The sequence below is a fragment of the Polistes fuscatus genome, unplaced genomic scaffold (genome assembly GCF_010416935.1).
Source record: "Polistes fuscatus isolate 324 unplaced genomic scaffold, CU_Pfus_HIC Scaffold19, whole genome shotgun sequence".
NCBI classification, from domain to species: domain Eukaryota; kingdom Metazoa; phylum Arthropoda; class Insecta; order Hymenoptera; family Vespidae; genus Polistes; species Polistes fuscatus.
In genome coordinates, this window is record NW_025113095.1 from 2708002 (window position 1) to 2727455 (window position 19454).

The window sequence follows — 19454 nt, forward strand, 5'->3', positions numbered from 1 at the left end:
ATATACATATATACGGATAACACATATGGGATATACAGTTAGGAGTACCGTTCTGAAAATCCAACGGCTCGTATCGAATAGAAGAGAACGCGAGTCACAACTAAAACTCTCTTCGCGATAACCGTTTATCCACAAGCCAGAAACCTTAACCATACCCGGATTTCTAATAAAATACGAATTGATTTTCAAATTAACGATCATTCCTATTTCATTATTATTTTTATGAAAATGTCTACTCGATACATGTATTCTCATTAATCAGGTTTCCCCAAGAATGAAGCTCGGTAAACTCGACTTTAATTCTCGCAAACCGATTACTGATCGTTTCATAATTGGATACTACTTTCTACAAGGTTACAAAACTCTTTAAAATATGGTAGGGTTTAAAAGTATTCTATCATAGTTTAATAACTAAATATGAATAATGGAATATATATTTTTAATACGATCTTCAATAAATTCTAATTAAAAATACACGCATGATACTTTTAATTGATATTATTTTGATGTATAACATTCGATATGAACATTTCCGTGCAAGAATGAACCGGTTTTTTATTCGTTTTCATTTTTCAAAAGAATTAAGAATGGTTGTAGGAATGAAATGATGGCATGAGCAAGCAAGGTGCGGATATTACAATAGAGAATCGAAGAAATAAAAATGGACAGGTGTGCTTTTGAAATCGCAAGAGACCGGCAAGTGCGAATACAGTTGGGGTCGAACAAGTGCGCGTTGCTAACGCGGATCGAAGGTATGAGAAAGAGAGAGGGATGGTATCAAAGGGAGAGGGTAGAAAGAGGAAGTCTTTGCGCTTGCGCTTTTCCACGATTCATATCACCCCAACCAACCAACCAACCAACCCAACTCTAACGCGACTCGAGTTACCTTCTGACTCTCGACAAATTCGATATTTCGAAGGAAATTTATGTTCCGTCCGTTAGTGGTAGCTGTCCGAAATGCGGTTAAAAAGATTTGCTAGCAAGGAAACGAGCCGCTCCTTCGAAAATTTCGTGTTAATAGGAGGGATATTGAATGCAATCGATAAAACACGATCGAATTTATTCGTTCGTTTTAGTTTCCATTTTTAACTCTTAACGTTTCGTCGTTATTACTTTAAACAATTTTTGTAACGAATTATTTTCTAACGTTAATCACGAAACCCCGATTAAAACCCCGTCGACAAAATAATAATCCATGTGTTTGAAATTTTTCGTACAAATTGGCACGAATTTTTCGGGCAACCCGATACTTAACGTCGTTGCATTTCAATTGTACTTTGTTTTCATATAAAACAAAACTGATAAATCAACGAAAAGATACTGCACGCGAGAAGAGAGAATTTTGAAATTGCCGGGCGAAAGCAACCACCCCCGTGAGGTACGAAGCTCCGGTCATCGAGATTTCGCGGCTCAAGTAGAATAGCTAAGAATGTGTAAAAGTAGTAAAAGAAAGGTTATAAACTGGCAAGCGAGCGAGCAGACAAGTAGGGTAGGACAAGTAGGCATGGAGGCAGACGGATAGTTGAACGGATAAGCAAGCAGGTAAACTGACAAGTAGAAAGTACAAAAAGACGGATAAAAAGTGTGCGTTAGAAGGGTGCGTGAACAACTAGAAGAGGGTGAAAGATAACAGCGCCAATAAAGATAAAAACGTGGTCAAATATGGAAGTAAATAATCGATCGGGGCGCCATCTGGTGTAAGTTTGTGCAGGCTCGAGCCACTTGGTTCTCCCCGAGAATAGAGGAGAGTGAGAAACACAGCGCACATAATAGCACCGAGAAACTAAAGCGCACCCGTTCGGCGCCCAAAAAACGACGGTGTGTGTTCCTCCTCATCGCCGAGGGGTGTTGTATTTAATAAGAATCGCGGGTTGGAGTTCGTGCGTCACGTAATTGAAGAAAAAAAACGGGGGTGGGTTTGGGGGAAATAGGGTTGAAAAAAGATTAACGCAATCGAAACGGTGCTGGGGAATAGTTTGGAGTAAGAAGAAAGACTAAAAAGGAAGGAAGGAAGGAGTTCGAAGCTGGAGCGGTGGTGCGTCGCGACGACGTTGACGGTGGTAACGAAGAGAAAGAGGAGGAGGGGTAGGAGGAGGAGAAGGAGGAGGAGGAACAACGACGACAAAGATCCGTCACACGGTAACGTTCAGGCAGGGTATGGTGGTGGTGGTGGTGGTGGTGTTGGTGTTGCTGCGTCGTCGACTATGACGATGATGACGTCAACTCTCACGAGATGATTGCTGTGAAAAAAAACAATAAAACATGGAAAAACAATAAAAGGAAAGAAAGGGAACACCACCGGCTAGTAGCGTGTAAGAAACGAGGGTGTGTTTCTCATTGAGCGAGAAATAAGGGTGGGAGGGAAAGAGAAGGGAAAAGAAAAGCAAAAGAAAGAAAGGAAGAGACAGAGAGAAAGAGAGAATATTGTCAAGGAGAAGAAGAAGAAGAAGAAGAAGAAGAAGGGAAGAAAAAGGTGGAGCGAGGGGGAGGAGGAGGAGGAGGAGGAGGGTGTCGCGCGGTCGTCGAGTGTGTTCGCGTCCGCGCGAGAAATGATCAAGGACGAGAAGGATAGGAAGAGGAGGAAGAAGAGTTCGCTCGAAAAGGGTGCTGCTCCCTTCTTCGGGCTGCCGAAGGAGGTGGTGGTGGGCAATCGTGGGAAGGTTTCTTCGCGAGGACGTCTCCTCGCCGTCTCGAAGACGTGCCGCCTTTTGCTATTCGCGAGTTTACAACTATAGCTTGTCGTTGGTTATAATAATAATAATATATATATATATTTGAGGTGTCTTGGTGATAATGATGATGATGATGATGATGATGATGATGATAATGATGTAGTGAATGGGGAAGAGGATCGGCGGTGGTGATCGATCTTATACGGATCGCGTTGGTGCGGAATCATTTTCGCGAGGAGGAATCGTAGGGAGAGGGAAAGAGGGGGAGGGAGAGAGAGAGAGAGACAAAGCTAGTCGACGGTTTGAACGAGACCCACTGACCTATCGACCCGCGTACGCGATTCTACCGTGGCGTCCCTCGTACCTTCCTTACTTTTTTCGTTCGATCGAATAATCGTAGGATTACAACCTTCATCTTTATCTTTCTCTCGCACAACACACCATTGTTCTAAGGTAAAACAACGGGCCGCGTCGTTTTGTTGTTGCCCGTGCAAATTGACGACAACAACACAACGAAAACGAAGAAAAGGAAATCGACGAAAATTACGAAGAAAACGAAAACGACGACGACGACGACGACGACGACGACGAAGAAGAAAACGTCGACGAAGACGAAAACGACGACGACGACGACGCCGACGAAGACGAAAAAGAAGAAAACGACGACGTCAACGACTACGCGTTGCTGTTCTTGGTGCGCGAATCAAAGAGTCGTTCTTTGAACGAGACCCACTGACCGACCTATCGACTCTCTCATCTACTAACCGAGCACCGTTTTTCTTCTCTCTCTCTTCTTTCTCCCCTCTTCTTCTTTCTATCCGTCCACCCGTTTGGAAACAACCCTCCACGTCGTCATCAACGTCGTCATCAACGTCGTCATCGGCCCGTCGTCGTGTTGGTTTATCGTCCTCGTCACCAGGACGTTATCCTTCTTTCCTTCCTTCCTTCCTTCTTTCCTCCCTCTTCCCTTCCCTTCCCTTCCTACTCCTTCTACCTATAGTCACCCTTCACCTCTCTCTCTTCTATCATCTACCACGCTCGGGTATTCCTTTTGATATCGGGTGCGTCGAACCTTTCGAAGGACCTCCATTGACCAGTTCTACGTAAAACAAACAACAACAACAACAACTACAAGAACAGAAAAAAGGATATCAAATAAAAGCTGCCCAGGAATAATAATATAAACCACAGGCAGAGTAACTTGGAATTATACTCTGTTATCGAACGTAATCGATGTCACGTTATTCGAGATCGTTAGATCACCGTGTTCATTGGAACAACTCCATGCCTTCTTCTGATAATTCGAACTCATTGATATCTTGTTGTTGTCATAGTTACGAGTATCGAGAACCGCGTGAAATCAATTGTCGCGGTAAATCGAGAATAACCAGAAGGAATGTAATAATAAAAGATAAAGAAGAAGAAGAAGAAGAAGGTTTTAGCATCGTAGGAAGAAATATAAGGACGACAACAACAACAATAAGTTCGCTATTCGCGACAATCCTCCTGTTGGCATGGCGTCGAGAATTAGCAACAAGGATCTCGTTTACTTCATTGAACAACTGACGTTGTTGTCGTCGTCATCGTCACCGTCATTGCCATCGTCATCATCATCGTCATCATCATCGTCATCATCATCATCGTCATCATCGTCATCATCATCATCGTCGTCGTCGTCGTTGTTGTTATTATCCTTCGCGAGATCGACGACTCCTCCTTATCGTCGTTGCGTTCAACGATAGGTCGGTCGAGCATGTCGAGTTACCATCGTGTGCTGCCTCCTCTATCGATCGTTTGTTCGTTAAATTATTAAACACACGCATGTACACACACACATAGACATACATATTCGTCGTCGTTTACGAAGAAACATAAGAGAAAAAGTCTGATTTCGCAACAACAACAATAACAACAACAACAACAACAACAACAACATTAACATCAAGAAGAAGAGGAAGAAGAATAAGAGCAATAGACACGACTTTAATACCTAACCCCCAAGTGATAGGAAATCCAAGAGCCAAAGGGTTACGGAACGTGTCAGACTGACATCGAGACATTAAGGGGAAACTGTCGTCGCGAAAAACTTTAAGTATTCACGGACTAGCGCGCTAGGTCGACCGTGAAAACCATCGTGCCGCTTTAAAATCGTCGTAGTCGAGTACGATCGGTGTGTTTCCGTTTTTATATTTTCTTGTCGGTCCCACGAACGGATACGAACAAATTTCCAGAGAAACAACAAGAACAACAACAACAGCAAAATATGTATCCCGCGTTAAGAGATATTTCTTTCTATTAATCGATTAACTGATTAGAAGAAGTAATAAAAAAGTATAAGCAAAAGAAGACAAGAAATAAAATTAAAGAAGAAGCGAACAAAAGTAAAATGGCAGAGAGCGCGGCTAGTCCAGGTAGCGTGCAGGTCGCTGCCAATAGCCCGCAGCAACAACAGCAACAACAGCAACAGCAGCAACAGCAGACCCAGCAACCACCGGATATAAGCAGTTCGCAGTTAGCCTCACCACCGATCACGGGAACAGGTACAGGATATATACCCTGTTGTTTCCTTTATAGTTTAGCGTGCACGTATTTTATTACATTTGCGAATTATCTGGAATGAAATTAGACTAATTATTTAAATACGGGATACATCCGTAATATCTAAGAGATCTCAACTTCAACATTTGAAATACAATAAAAACAATGAAACAAGTTCGCGTACTCAACGCGCACACACACGCTTCGTTTGCGCTCGTTGTTTCAAAGTTAATTCTCTCTAAAAATAATTCTCGATTAATTTCTATCTTCTCAGAAACTACTCGAAATAATCATTCTCGTTGATGTCGAGTTACACATTTGTTTCATTAAATTTAGTCCTTTTTCAGTTGAATCGAATTCAATTTGTATGACCACCAGCCCCCCCAGTTGTTTCTCTTCCCAAAAAGTATACTTCTTTGTTTTCTATTTACCTGAGTGTTTAAAAGTAACGAACGGGTGATTAGATTTTGATTCGACACCCATTAACAAGGGTGGAACTTTGCGTAGTTTAGGAATTGTTGAAATAACCACGAAATTCAACGAAAATGTATAACGAGGGTTAACTTTGGACGGTGGCCAAAGGTTGCTCATTTCTACCACCTTTAAATGAAAATAAACTCTCTGTCGCGAATTTTTATAACGTTTCAAAGTAATCATTATAACTTTGAAACTAATTCAAATGGGGGGATGTTATAAAAAGAGACAACAACATCACACACGTGTCATACAAACTTACAATTAGTTCATTAGTTTCGTATCTTCCTGTTCACTCCTCGAATAGGTTCCCCTACCTGTACTTTCGTTTCCTCAATTTTTTGGTACCTTCAACATTTCTATATTCGTAGATACATTCCTAGCATATTCATCAGGATAGAGTACAACGTATAGTAGTCCTAGTAGAACGGTAGAACTGGCAAATACCTTTCATATATACATATATGATACAAATTTCCAATAAACAGAAATCTCTTGTTGTCATACTGCAGTAAAACAAACAAACAAACAAACAAACAAACAAACGAATGAAAAAAAAGGACAAATAGAAAGATACGTATAACTAGTATACTTTTTTATCCTTAGAGTGTAGAGTCTAGGAAAAGAGTAGTAGAGTTCCATAGTAAACGTGGAGAAAGAAAATAAGGACAAAGTTGTAGAGAAAAGATAGAAGAAAAAAGAGAGAGAGAGAGAAAAATAGAGAGAAAGAGAGAGAGAGAGAGAGAGAGGTTCGAGTAGTCGTAAATTTCGCGCCGTAGACGAAGCGGATCCATCCATCCATCCCCACACAAAAAGAGAGAGAGAGAGAGAGACTGCGTTTACTCGCGTTCGCGCGCACGCCTACGAAAGAGAGTGTGTTGAGAGAGAAAAAGAGAGAGAGAGAGAGAGAGAGGGGGATAGAAGACACGGATGTAGGGAGCCAGGAGAAGTAGGAGGTGGAGGGGGAGGAGGAGGTAGAAGGGTCGACGTATATATACCTACCTACGTAGCAAAGGAGGGAAAGAGGGAGAGAAAGAGAGAGAGAGAGAAGTTGGTTGAGTCGCGTTAGCGGATCTGTCGGTCGAGTAACGGAACGACCGCGAGTACCGCTAGCACCGGCTCTGACGTGGTTACCGGACAACCGTTAGGCTCGACGATCCGCGAGGAGTATTCTACTACCACGTGCTGTCTCTCACCGTGGTGTCTTTTCCACGAACGCAAACATCCAACATCGAAACGTTTCTGTTATACGTTAAACGTTCAAATCTTATCTTATCTTTTTATTCTTTAAGAATAAAAAGTCTCATTTCCAACGGTTTTTATTAGTTTTCCTTTTTTAGCGAGACCACCCCCCACTGGCTTCATCAACCCAATTGGATTTTCTTGTTATTATGTATTAATGTATTAATATGCAAGAGATTATATTTGATTGTTTTTTCTTTTTGTACGATTTTATATCGTAGAAATTGTTAATTGATCGTATTCAAAGGTATACCTTGGGTTATTACTGATTTTATTTATTTGGGGTATAAGGTGTTAGGTAATTCATTGCGGATATTGGGATTGGGTTTGGGAGTATAATGTGTGTTCTAGTTTCTTTTTTGAGAAGGGGGATTATTTTGGATTGTATTATGTCTGATATATTTATTCGTGTTTTTATAGAAATATACAAATGTATGGAAATAATATTTGTGCAGTGTTTTCCTACTGCATCCGTTCCTATTTTTCTCGCCAAGTTCATACATTACGGTCTTTAGTTTAATAAGATACAAAAGCATCGTTCATAAATTAAAGATCAAGCAAGGAAGCAAGCAAGCAAGCAAGCAAGAAACAAGAAACAAGAAGAACGATAGTAAAAGAATGAGGAATCGTTACGTCGAGAGGAACGTGAGTTGGATCAAGATGAACTTGAACTTTGAACTTGAACTCTTGGTGAAACCTTCGAACCCTGAGGTTACATCCGGTTACGATTAAAATTCTCACGATTCGGTATCAATCCAAAGTACTGTTTATTGCGTTTAGCGGTGTTTGGTTTATGAAAAGAAAAATCAATGGATAAAGAAATAGCGCAAGAAATATAAGTTAGCTGTTTTAATCGCTCCAAGAGAATAGAAAAAGAAGAAGAAGAAGAAAATGAACTGTAGACGAAAGTTACGGTTAACTCAGACACGCGTTACGTGTATCTAACTCCTAACGGGTTAGACAAAAAAAATGTATTAGAGTTGAGAGGAATCCGCAATGAACGGCGGATGTTTCTCGCGTGACCGAGAAGAATGCTGTATTCTTAGTTCGCACCCTCTCGACATACTCCAGGGTCTAGAGGTTAGCCGGTCAGCCGCTTACTACTACTTTGTCTGTCTCTTCTTTCCCACCTTTCACAACTCAAACAACTCAAACATTCAATTCGAAACTCATGAATCTTTGAAATTGACGATAATCAGCCAATAGCTCAATAATCGGTTTGGTGCTAATGGAATTTCTAGAAAGGTAATGACTCGTAAAATGGACGGATGTGGTGTCAATTACGGCACTGCTAACTGTGGAAACTCCATTATCGATTATAATTTTCCAGTAGATTATGGGAACTGAGAAATATGATGACGGGGATGGGAACGGGGGGATAACAAAAAATTAACTCATTTCTCAGGTTTCTCCGGAAAAAGGATATATTTTCATCCGAATGATTTTTTATCGGTATCGGTTTATTTTTAGCTATTATGATTTTCCGGTTGTAACAGGACTGACAGTTAAGTATTTACGTCTCTGTTAAGTATCTCCGTTTGTTGTTGTTGTTGGCTTTAATTGTTAGCATTTAATAAAGTTTAATAATTATTAATTGTAATCAAGATGTATATAATCGATGATAATAGTTCGTAATTCGTAGGAATGGAAGATTAAAGAGTATTATTACGATAGAATACAATAATTGTAGTTGCATAATCAACGCTCTCATTACGGATATTTCTGTTCAGTTACTGGCAAGTTACTAGCCGATAGTTCACTCGTTAACTTCGTTACTAATTATTTGCGATTATCCGTTATATATACATCTATATTTTTATACATCTATCTATATATATATATAAAATTGTATCCGGCTTATAAGCAATTAGATCGTCAATTAACTGGCCGTTATTAACAAAATCCGTAATTATGCATCCGGTTGGTAACATAACTAATTACCGTTACAGTTTTCCTAGCTGGGCTTTATAACAGTAGCTAGGATACGCTCGTGAAGCTTTTACAATTCAACTATCTGTTTAAATTATCACGAATACAAGAACAAATCCTAGAGCTTCGATATTTACGCTAGTAAAAAAAGAAAAAAACAAAAACAATGACGGTAAAACAGCAATAAATATATCAGACTAGGTGTGAGATAAAATGGGACACACATTTTAGATACTCCTTGCAATGGCATGCATTTATTTGCTCATAAGATTTATACGCGAACACGATGCATGCATCTTTGCTAAAAAGTAAATGATAATTTTTCGTGATTTCGGATGTGTTAATGGTTATAAAGGGAAGAAACATTTCGCGATCATTAGGAATTTCTGCACGAGTTTTTTCCTATTCCCGTGGTATACTACGATTCGTTTTCCCTAACGAGCTTAGCAAACGTTGTAAGGTAAAAATGAGTTCGACGATGAAGAAGCCCTGTTTCGATGGATCGTGCGCGCGACCGTGGCATAGTTTGGCCTCTCTTACAAACCAGAACCAATGACGATGCTCTTGCTCGTTGTTGTTGTTGTTCTTCTTCTTTTTCTTCTTTTTCATCCATTAAATTCCAAGTTTCATCATCGACACCCAAGTTACCACCGTATTCGTATCAGTTAATAAATATTTAGGTAATCCAAAATTATAATATCAATCGGGGAGTTATTTCTTAACCGTAAACAATTTTTCGAAAAATATATTTACCCCCCTTTTGTCCCAAGCCAACCTAGCATACTCTCTTTCTCTCCCACCCCCTTCTATTCTACCCCTTCGTTTTCTCGTTTCTTCTTCATTCTTTCGTTTGGAGTGATGAGGAATTTAATAACGGCACGGACGTCAGAACCAAAATCAATAAACGAATTGCGTTCGGCGATATGAAGAAAGAGGATGATGATTTTTCAATAAGTTGTGCAAAGCCTGCTATTTATTTTTAAGCAAACCCAATCCCCTCATACCTTTCCCACACATTTTTTCTTTCTTTCTTTCTTTTGATCGTTTTGCAAAATAATCCCTTGACCGTATTTTTTAATATTATTCTCTCACGAATATCGAATTCGATGTAATTTTGATCGTAACCAAATTGTGATCGAAGTAAACAGAGATCTGTTATTTTGGTTTTGTTTGTTTTATGTTTCTTTTTACTAATTCGTCTACGATTATTAATATACGGAATATAGGTGACGGCTAAAGTCAGGTAACCTAAATATATTTAACAGTTATCGATTAAACACGATTAATATGCTCATTTAATGCGAGTTATTCAGAAATCCGCTTGCATAGGACAATCAAATTGCATACCTACATATATATATATATCCTTTTTTTTTATTTATAGATATTCAGTTTACTTAAAATCAGAATTGAAAGCACTATAGACTAAAGTACAATAGCATTCCATTGAATTGCCTAAAATAAGTAATTAGACCAAGAATTCATTCCAAGTTTACTACTACACACATACACACACATATATATATTGATATTTTTGAGCACAATGTTTGAAATGTAAGTGGCATGTGAATTTATTGCTGACCCTGTACACAGCAGTTTGAATTTAAGAGCCCCAGGTTTAAAAGGAAACGTAGACGGCCCTGGTGTTGTTCCTGTATCCGTCGTTTGAGCTCCTCCCTACTTTTTTTCCCCTTTTGTACGAACCCAACAAACCAACCAACCAACCAACCAACCAACGAACCAACCAACGAACGAACGAACCAACGAACGAAGGAACGAACGAACGAGGAAGGCGCGCGAGTCGTGTCGGTTATCCTCGTTCTTGCGCATCGCGTACGGATGATATTACGTGGCGCGGCAGTAGGGCAAAAGTTCGATGGCCTGCAGCCTTGGCAAGGCCGGCCAACAACGACGACGACGACGACGACGGGCAAGGTACCGAGCGTGCCAAGAAATTCTGCGTCAGATGCCGTAGTAGTCGACAGTACTATTACTGACGACGCCACTGTGGTGGCCAATCCTGGAGTCTCCAATCAAGAAACCGCTCGTATCGACCGAAAAACATCGATGAAAGTTCAACACAACATACGAGGAGGACTCCAAAGAGTTATCATCCTCATGATGCGGCTTTACCGACTGGCGCTAGTGTCGCTATAGTGTCGTCATCATTTCAAAAGGGCCGAAAGTTCGATAATATCAAATATGGCGGGTGGTGTTTCGTCATCGTTGTTCCATTGGTGGGGGGTGATAACGTACCGAAACATTTGGCGCCAATTTTCAAATTACTCTTTACGATTTTCTTTTTTTATTCTCATTAGAAATAGAATTCGTTTGTTTTGTATATTAATTTTGAAATTGATACACAATTATTGTTGTTGAATAATTATTTGGTTGCATTTGGTTTCTTATTATATATTGAGATGTTTTTTTCTTTTATTGGTTATTTATTGATCGATGGATTCGGGATTAAATATTGAAAGATCCGTGGTGTTGTTACATCGTTCGAGATCGTGAGTTCAGAAAGGGAGATCGCGGTTCCGGTGAATCGCTCGACTGGGACCGTTTCTGACGTCTCTTGCGAGACGTGCCGAAGCGAAACGATTTAGTGCCGGTTGCAAGAGAAGACTTCCCATTGCGACAACGGGCCCATTGCCGACAACAATCGCTCCTTAAGTTCTAAGAACGCGTGTGTGTGTGTGTGTTTACGTGTATACGTTCGCCTCTCCAGTAGCCAAGATCGAAGGCCTTCTCTCCTTCTGTCAGTTGGTGGCAACAAATCTTTTTAAGGATTTCAAATATTTTCTTTTCTCGAATAAACAGAACTTTTTCTCAAATCAAATAACAACCGACACACATACACTGTCAATCATTATTACTCTTGTACATACAAACCTATCAAAAGCAATCAAAAAAGGATTGCCAATTGATAAGTACAAACCGTGATAAGGGAAAAGAAAAATAAGAAAGACAAAAATGAGCTTTGATTCTCAGTTGATGATTTTCGTGTTTTATCATTTACAAAATATTATCAATTAAGAAATAAACAAATAATGTACGCGTTTATTCAAACTTACAATTAATCGAATCCTACAAAAACTAAAGTTTCATTATTAATACAATGAATTATAAGTCGAGAGTCCCCTATTATTGATTAGAATTTAATATCAATATATCTATTTTGATTCCAGGTAAGCCAATCAGTGTCATCCACCATTACCATGTTAACAATTAACCCGAAAATGGTAGAGAGATAGAAATTCGGTGAGTAATGTCAAATGGAAAATTACGTTAGAAGGATGAAATGTACAGTGGGGAGGATATATATATATATATATATGTAAGTGTAGTGGTGGTTTATAAGACCGAGAGAAACGATCTCGAGTACGATCGATCAAGCTGGCACGACGGTGTCTCTTCTAAGGCGTGTATTCATCTCGTCTCATTTCGAAATCTCGACAAACTCGGCCTGCCGAGTCCGTAATCCGTTCTACGTAAGGTACGCGCTTATGTATTTCATCGTCATCGTGTATCGTGTACTCTCAACAGTGTCCTCGAGGGACAGTGGCTTCGAGGACGAGGATAGGTTTTCCTTTTTACTCGGTTCTTAACGCCTCTATATCTGTGTGTATATATATATATATATTCTTCTCTCCCTCTCCAATCAACGTGAACTTTTATCCATAGAAATAATACAGATAGAAAGAATGAAAAAGAGAAAAAGGCTTTTATGTATTACTTAAAAGATATTAAAATGGAATCGTAACAGAGTCCAGGTGAAGGTGCGGGGAGGGGAGGGGAGGGTGCTGGGAGGGGGGGGATAATGCACAATACTGTTTTCTTACCTTTTTTCTCCTCTCTTGTATTTTTCTTTTTGCAAAAGAAACTATTCTATGTTACTAAATAAGAATGTTCAATCGATACAGGCCGTTACAAACTATCGATGTTACACATTTTTACACCGATGTGATATTTTGGATTTAGCAAAGACGTACGTTCGTTGAACGATAAAAACACGGGGGTTGTTGTAACACCCCTTTGAGAACATGTGATACTCCTGACACGTTTTGTCGTTGTCCGTGCTGTTACAACGCTTACAACAATCACCACCACTTTTCGTGAATAAACATGAGATCCCTTTAAGTTAGTTGTTCTTATTTGATTGTTTTTCCTATCACTTTTAAACACTTTGAATATTCCTGTTGAACGGGAAAAGTTATTAGGCTCGCATACCTTTAGCTAACAAGTTCCTAGCTATCAAATTCCTAGATAACTTGATGGTACTCGAAAAAAGTATTAGATCAAATTCGTAGTAAAGAGATTGTTTTGCAAGATCCTGTAGATCGTAGCATAGATTTAACATAGATCGTATATATTTACAGGTATGTAGGTACTTACTTACTTACTTACTTGCTTACTTGCTTACTTGCTTGCTTACTTGCTTACCTATCTTACCTATCTACCTACGTGTTACGAAAAGGACTTTGCCGAGGCTGACCAGTAGAGAACGTGTAAACGCGTGGTACGTGTGTGTCTATGGATAAGCGGCGTATTTTCAATGAATGTGCTGGCGGTGGCGGACGCTAGTTGGAACGCGCGCACCTTGCATAGCCATTACGTTTGACGATGCGATCCTGCGGCAAAGCCTCGGGCTATCAAGGCAGCACTCTACTCGAGAGTAGGTCGGAGAACGCGAATCTATAATATCTATGGCTATTTTGGATTTAATTCTCTACACAAGTATTTTTCTTTTATATATATATATATATATTATATATATATATAATATTTTATATAATAATATATTTTTATATATATTTAATTATTTTATTATATATATAATATAATATTATAAAATATTATAAAATATAATATAAAAATTATAAAAATATTATAATATAAATATTATAAAATATAATATATATATATATATATAATATTATAAATATTATATAAGCATATATGTTTGTATGTATGTATGTACGTACTAAAATCAATTAACTGATACTTATATTTGATTACTTATATATTTTTTTTATACTATTACTTATATATAAACGCATATATGTATGTATGTAGGGATCTATGGTAGGTACTAAAATCAGTTAACAGTTATTTACTGATTTTATTTTCAACATAGAGAAAATGTTACCAATCAATTTTGAAATAATTTATTTTAGTTTTTATATATATACAAAAACATGAACAATTTTAATTGATATATTATTTAATTTTAATTGATATATAATAGATTATTAGGGAGGAGAGGAGAGGGAAGATTTTATTATAGTTCGTCAATGTTTTTATTTAATTTATCATACTTTTACTTACTTTATACCCATTTGGGTATCATCTTTGATAAATTTTGTTAGAGTCATAGGAATTGGAGGTAAATAAAAAAAAATGATTGATTTATTTACATAATAGTTTATTATAGTGATCTTAAGTCTAATATAATTCAGATAGATTTATTGGTCATCGTTATTTGCATTATATATATTTTTTTAACAAAAATATTATCATCTCTTCTGAACGACAATTAGAATGACGATAATTTCTCTACGTGTCAAGTAATATCCAAGAGTTATTAATAATTAAAGAGTATTGTAACAAATGATACCAATCATTTCCCAATTCCCAAGTCAATTGTAAAACTCCATGGTATTGATACTAACGCACACGTTTAACTTTTAATGGTCATTCAAAAATGATCATTCCCACAAAATGAGCATAGTAATACATAAACAATCTTCGTATCTTCAAAACCATAAATTGACAAATATACATATATATTCATTATTATTATTATTATTTTATAATTTTCCATCCAATTAACACGAAGACCAAACATAAATAAACGCGCTCGTAAAGAATACATTTTATTTTTTCCTTTCTTTCTTTTTTTTTTTTTTTCATTTTACGCAAGAAAAAGTCACGTCGAAAGATCATCATCGTAGATAATATAACGTACGATTTCAACTTGAATGAATCCAATGATTACGAGAATGCTTTGACCTATAAATCGCAAGAGAAGAAGAAAAAAGAAAAAAAGGAAGAAAAAAATAAAGAAAATGAATAAAAAAAAGAAAAAAGAAACAAGGGAGAACAGAAAAAGAAAAAAAAAAAAAAGGATGATGAATATTTTTTCAAGCGAGTTCTCGAAGAGAAAGCGCATTTCCAATGCGTCAGAACGATTATACCAAAACCATGATACCTATGTACCTCCCTATATATATATACAGTAAGCTTCACACACGGTACCATCATAATCCAGCGTTAAAGTGCTACCAGATTACGGGGTTCAATGCGATAGCATTGTAAACGGATCTCAACAGAATGATATTAGCGCGAATAGCTGGAAAACGAGTCCGGAACTGGATCAAAAAAGAACCTTTTAACGATATTTCCTATGTAATCGTATATATATATACACACATACACATACACGTATGACTAAATCAATTAAATATAAGTAAACATATATATAAACGTAAATATATTACGAGTAAAAATGATTTATTGTATTAAAACAACAACAACAACGAGAAAACATTTTAATCCTTTGAAGGGTCTAACAATTGCAATCGTTGTAAACGAAACGATATTTTATTGCTCATGCGTTTGAAAAATTACTTATTTTGATAAAAAAAAAGAAAATATAAACGAGAGAGTGGTGATAGGTAGAAGAAAAAAAAATGTACAAGCTTAGAGTGTGCATATATTGGTGCATACGAATTATTTTCGTTGGACGCATATAAGCGGCCCATACCATTTAAAAGGGTTAATGAACAAAATCTACATTGACACATATATATATTATAACGTCATAATATATGTTACATACCCCCTCTCGTGTATTCGGAAGGCTAACATAAGATATATGTAATATAATAATATTATGTATGTAAACACATTGGAAAATTTCAGCTGGATATCAGGGAGGGTACAATTAATATCGGACGAGTAATTAACTCGAAACAGGAGATTCGACCTAATATCCAGCGTTATTATCCGACGAACGTAACATACGAGAAATAGAGAGAGAGAGAGAACGAGAGAGAATGAGAGATAGAATGAGTAGCACGAGTAGTTACATGGTCATCGGTGGCTCGTTTAAATTGGACAACGCGAGTGCGTCGACTGATAAATTAAACCGGCCAACGAGCATCGACTTATTAACGTCCGATCTGTATCGGGACGATGATTAGAATCACGGCTGAGAGAACACTCAGGGATGTATACAAACACACACACATACACACATATATATATTTTTATATACGCGTAGAGATGTAATGTATTGTTTAGTACAATATAACAAAAAATGCAGGTCGGAGAAAAAGGAAAAAAATAAAAAAAAAGAACACGAAGAGTAGATACAGTACAAGGGGGTGGGAGGAGGAGAAGATAAATCGGCAGAGAGAAAGCGAAATGCTATCGATTTTATCGGGTAGAGTAATATATCGTTGTTGCTCGAGAATTATCCCCCCCCTCCCCCTCTGAGTAATTCTCGTCTAAGGAAGGATAAAAGTTGTGTTGTCTGTCTCACTGTGAGAGAGCAGACAGCAAGAGATATGATAGTAGTGGGGGGTTGTGCACACTACTCGTCACACTACACACTCATTTAAATATTCGTAAATCGTAGGACGGGGTCAGGTATCAACACTGAACGAGAAAAGGTGTGTGTGATCCTTAGGCATAGCCAAGGGCTATGATATCAATCGTTTTAGATAGTAGTTGTTAATGGTTTTGATTATTAATAAGGTGAAGGGAAAGGGGATACATATATGTATATGTATATGTATATGTATATGTATATGAGAGAAACATCCGTCAAGTACTTCTCCTGTTCGTCTTATGTTATAGTCGTGTGTTTGTCGTCACTTTCCCTGCCTGGGGCATCAAAAACGTTTCCGGACCTCGAACTAACTGGAAAGGGAGTAGTTTAACTGTGTGGTAGGAGAGTAAAGGGGGAGACTCGAACCCCCTATCACCTCGTTCTTTTATTTTTTTTATTTGTATTTTTGTTTTTTTTTTTTTGTTCAGATTGGGACTCTTTATATTCTCTCCTCGAATGTGACAGGACACTAACTATACCTTGCGTAACATTAGCGAATAATAATTCGCTCCGTGTATCCATGTGTTTTATATTTTTTTTTTTACTTTCGTCGAAGTTTAATTATTATCTCGTCGAATTATTATATTTAATCATAAATGTGTGTTAATAATAATATCTCTTAACGTGTACGTAATTTTAGGAAGACTGATGTTTCAAATGAATACTGTGTTGACGATATATGTAATTATATTTATCTAATTGTAAGTATCCGTTATGCAAGATTGCAATTAAATTCTAGGAACGTGGGGTGGGGGGTGGGAGGAAACGAAGAAAAAATGCATCGGTTTAATTGAATACAAAATTCATTATTTAAATATATTATTTTACATCGATAGTATTATTACGATCTTAATTTATGATTAATTATTTTTCAAGTATACTCGAAAGAAAAATAATCGTCATATGACTCTTCAAAAATTATTAAAATACAGTCTCTCTCTCTCTCTCTTTCATTATTATATATTGTTTTATTAAATATATTTAATCGAATGAAATCAAGTTAAGAGATATATCGGGTAATACGTTTTAAGGTTTTTATTTATTTATTTATTTAATAATATTTTATTGATCCTAGAGCTTAGGCTCCCTAAAGGCCATTAATTACAGTAAAGTACAATATAATGTATAGATAAAACAAAACAAAAATTAAAATTATGTCATTATTATTAAACTTATCATTATATTAGTAGTAACGCACAGTAAGTAGATAAATGTAAAAAGAAAAAATAGTAAATAATACATAAATAAAAGTATAACAGTTCTATAATAGTGGTATAGTAGTTTTTATTTGAGAAATTATAGAAAAATATTTCCGACTATGGAGTATTATTAAGAAAAACGTTTAGTTTGAGAAAAATGAAATAAGAAAAAATTCGATCAGCGATTATACCCATGTTTTTTTATATCACGATTTTCTTTCTTATGTTCTCTCTCTCTCTCTCACTCTCGTTGTGTGGATAGCACTTAGGGTAAAATTTTCTACGCGTCGTACAGGTCATGGACGTATATCGAGAGGTCGCCGACGACGACGTTTTAGAAGAGGGCAAACGCGGAGAGAGACCCAGATTTCATTTTCGTTGATGAGCTTGGCATCGGTCCAGCTAGAAACTAAATATATACTCCCTTTCTCTCTTTCTCTCTCTCTCTCTCTCTCTCTCTTTTACCCATTTTCTTGATTTCTTTCTTTCTTTCAAATCGTACCCATCGTCGTCAATTTTTTTCGATTGAGAAAAGTACAAGGATTAATAAAAAAAAAATCATCTGTACACCTGAGCTCAGTCCTTAAATCAGGATGAACAAAAATTTAGTCAAATTTGTACTAATTCTTAATTAATAGAATGAAATAATTTTGTTGTTTTTAACCTAACGCATTTATTCATTGTGATCGTAAGAGAATAATTATATTTATTTTTATGTATCTTTTTATAATTTTAATTATTTGTTTATTTATATTTATTTTATTTTCTTCTTTTTACTATCGATATTATATTTTCGATATTTTTTTTGTTTTTTCTTTTTTCTTCTATGCAACAATGGGTTATGGTTAATAACCCATTATATGGGTTATCAAATTTTTGAATAAATAAAATAAACGAAATATTATTTAAAAAAAGAACAAAGAATTTTAATGATAGATACAAAGGTTTAAATAATTATTTTATTATTCGATGAAACAAAATATCATCGGGATAAAATGTTTACAACGAATACGTGAAACGTTTGATATGTTATCATCCTCTCGAACACATTCAACCGAGTTTGACTGTTGTTAGAAGTCCCCGTCGGCGTAACACCTTTTCGTCGTACTAGCGAGTCGTGCCAAAAAAGTTCTACCTCGGTTGCTGAGATAGAACCCGATGCGATATATTTGACTTAACCTATCTCCGTTACTGGAACAACATCTAGAAAAGTATAATCGAACTTAATCGGGGGGTTGGGGTGGGGAAGTGGGAAAGAAAGAGGTTTATTCCCTTATATTTCCCTTTATTTCGAATATTATTTATGGGGTATTTACGATTACCGGTAAATAATCGTTGCTTTTTCTTCTTCCTTTCGATCGAATTTATTCCCAATTCGTACAAGTTGAGAACAAGAAAAAAAAAAGTAAAAAATAAAGAAGAAAACTTTGATTACGAAACAGGTGATGTGTTCAAATCATTTATCATTTGTGTTTGATGATGAATTCGAATTGTAATATAAAATTCTTCGGTTGTTCTTGGTTTCCTAGTTTTTTTTTTTATATTTAATTAAAATAATTGCATTATATTTAATTAAAATAATTGCATTATAAAATATATATATTATTATTTATGTTAAATGATGAATACAGATTGTAATATAAAATTCTTCGGTTGTTCTTGGTTTCCTAGTTTTTTTTTTTTTTATATTTAATTAAAATAATTGCATTATATTTAATTAAAATAATTGCATTATAAAATATATATATATATATTATTCATGTTAAATGATGAATACGGATTGTA

The 19454-nt window shown here is 36.5% G+C and overlaps 1 protein-coding gene across 3 annotated transcripts in view; it reads left to right on the forward strand.

The window, feature by feature from the left end:
• Positions 1–3271: 3271 nt before the first annotated feature.
• LOC122515786 (probable nuclear hormone receptor HR3) overlaps positions 3272–19454 on the forward strand; it is a 97926-nt gene continuing 81743 nt past the window's right edge. For all 3 annotated transcript variants that reach the window (XR_006303377.1, XM_043633229.1, XM_043633228.1), the window contains exon 1: positions 3272–5212. Coding sequence is in view for 2 of the 3 variants with exons in the window: in XM_043633229.1 (XP_043489164.1) it covers positions 5059–5212 (154 nt within the window). In the remaining variant the exon portion in view is untranslated. The remainder of the gene's footprint in view (positions 5213–19454) is intronic.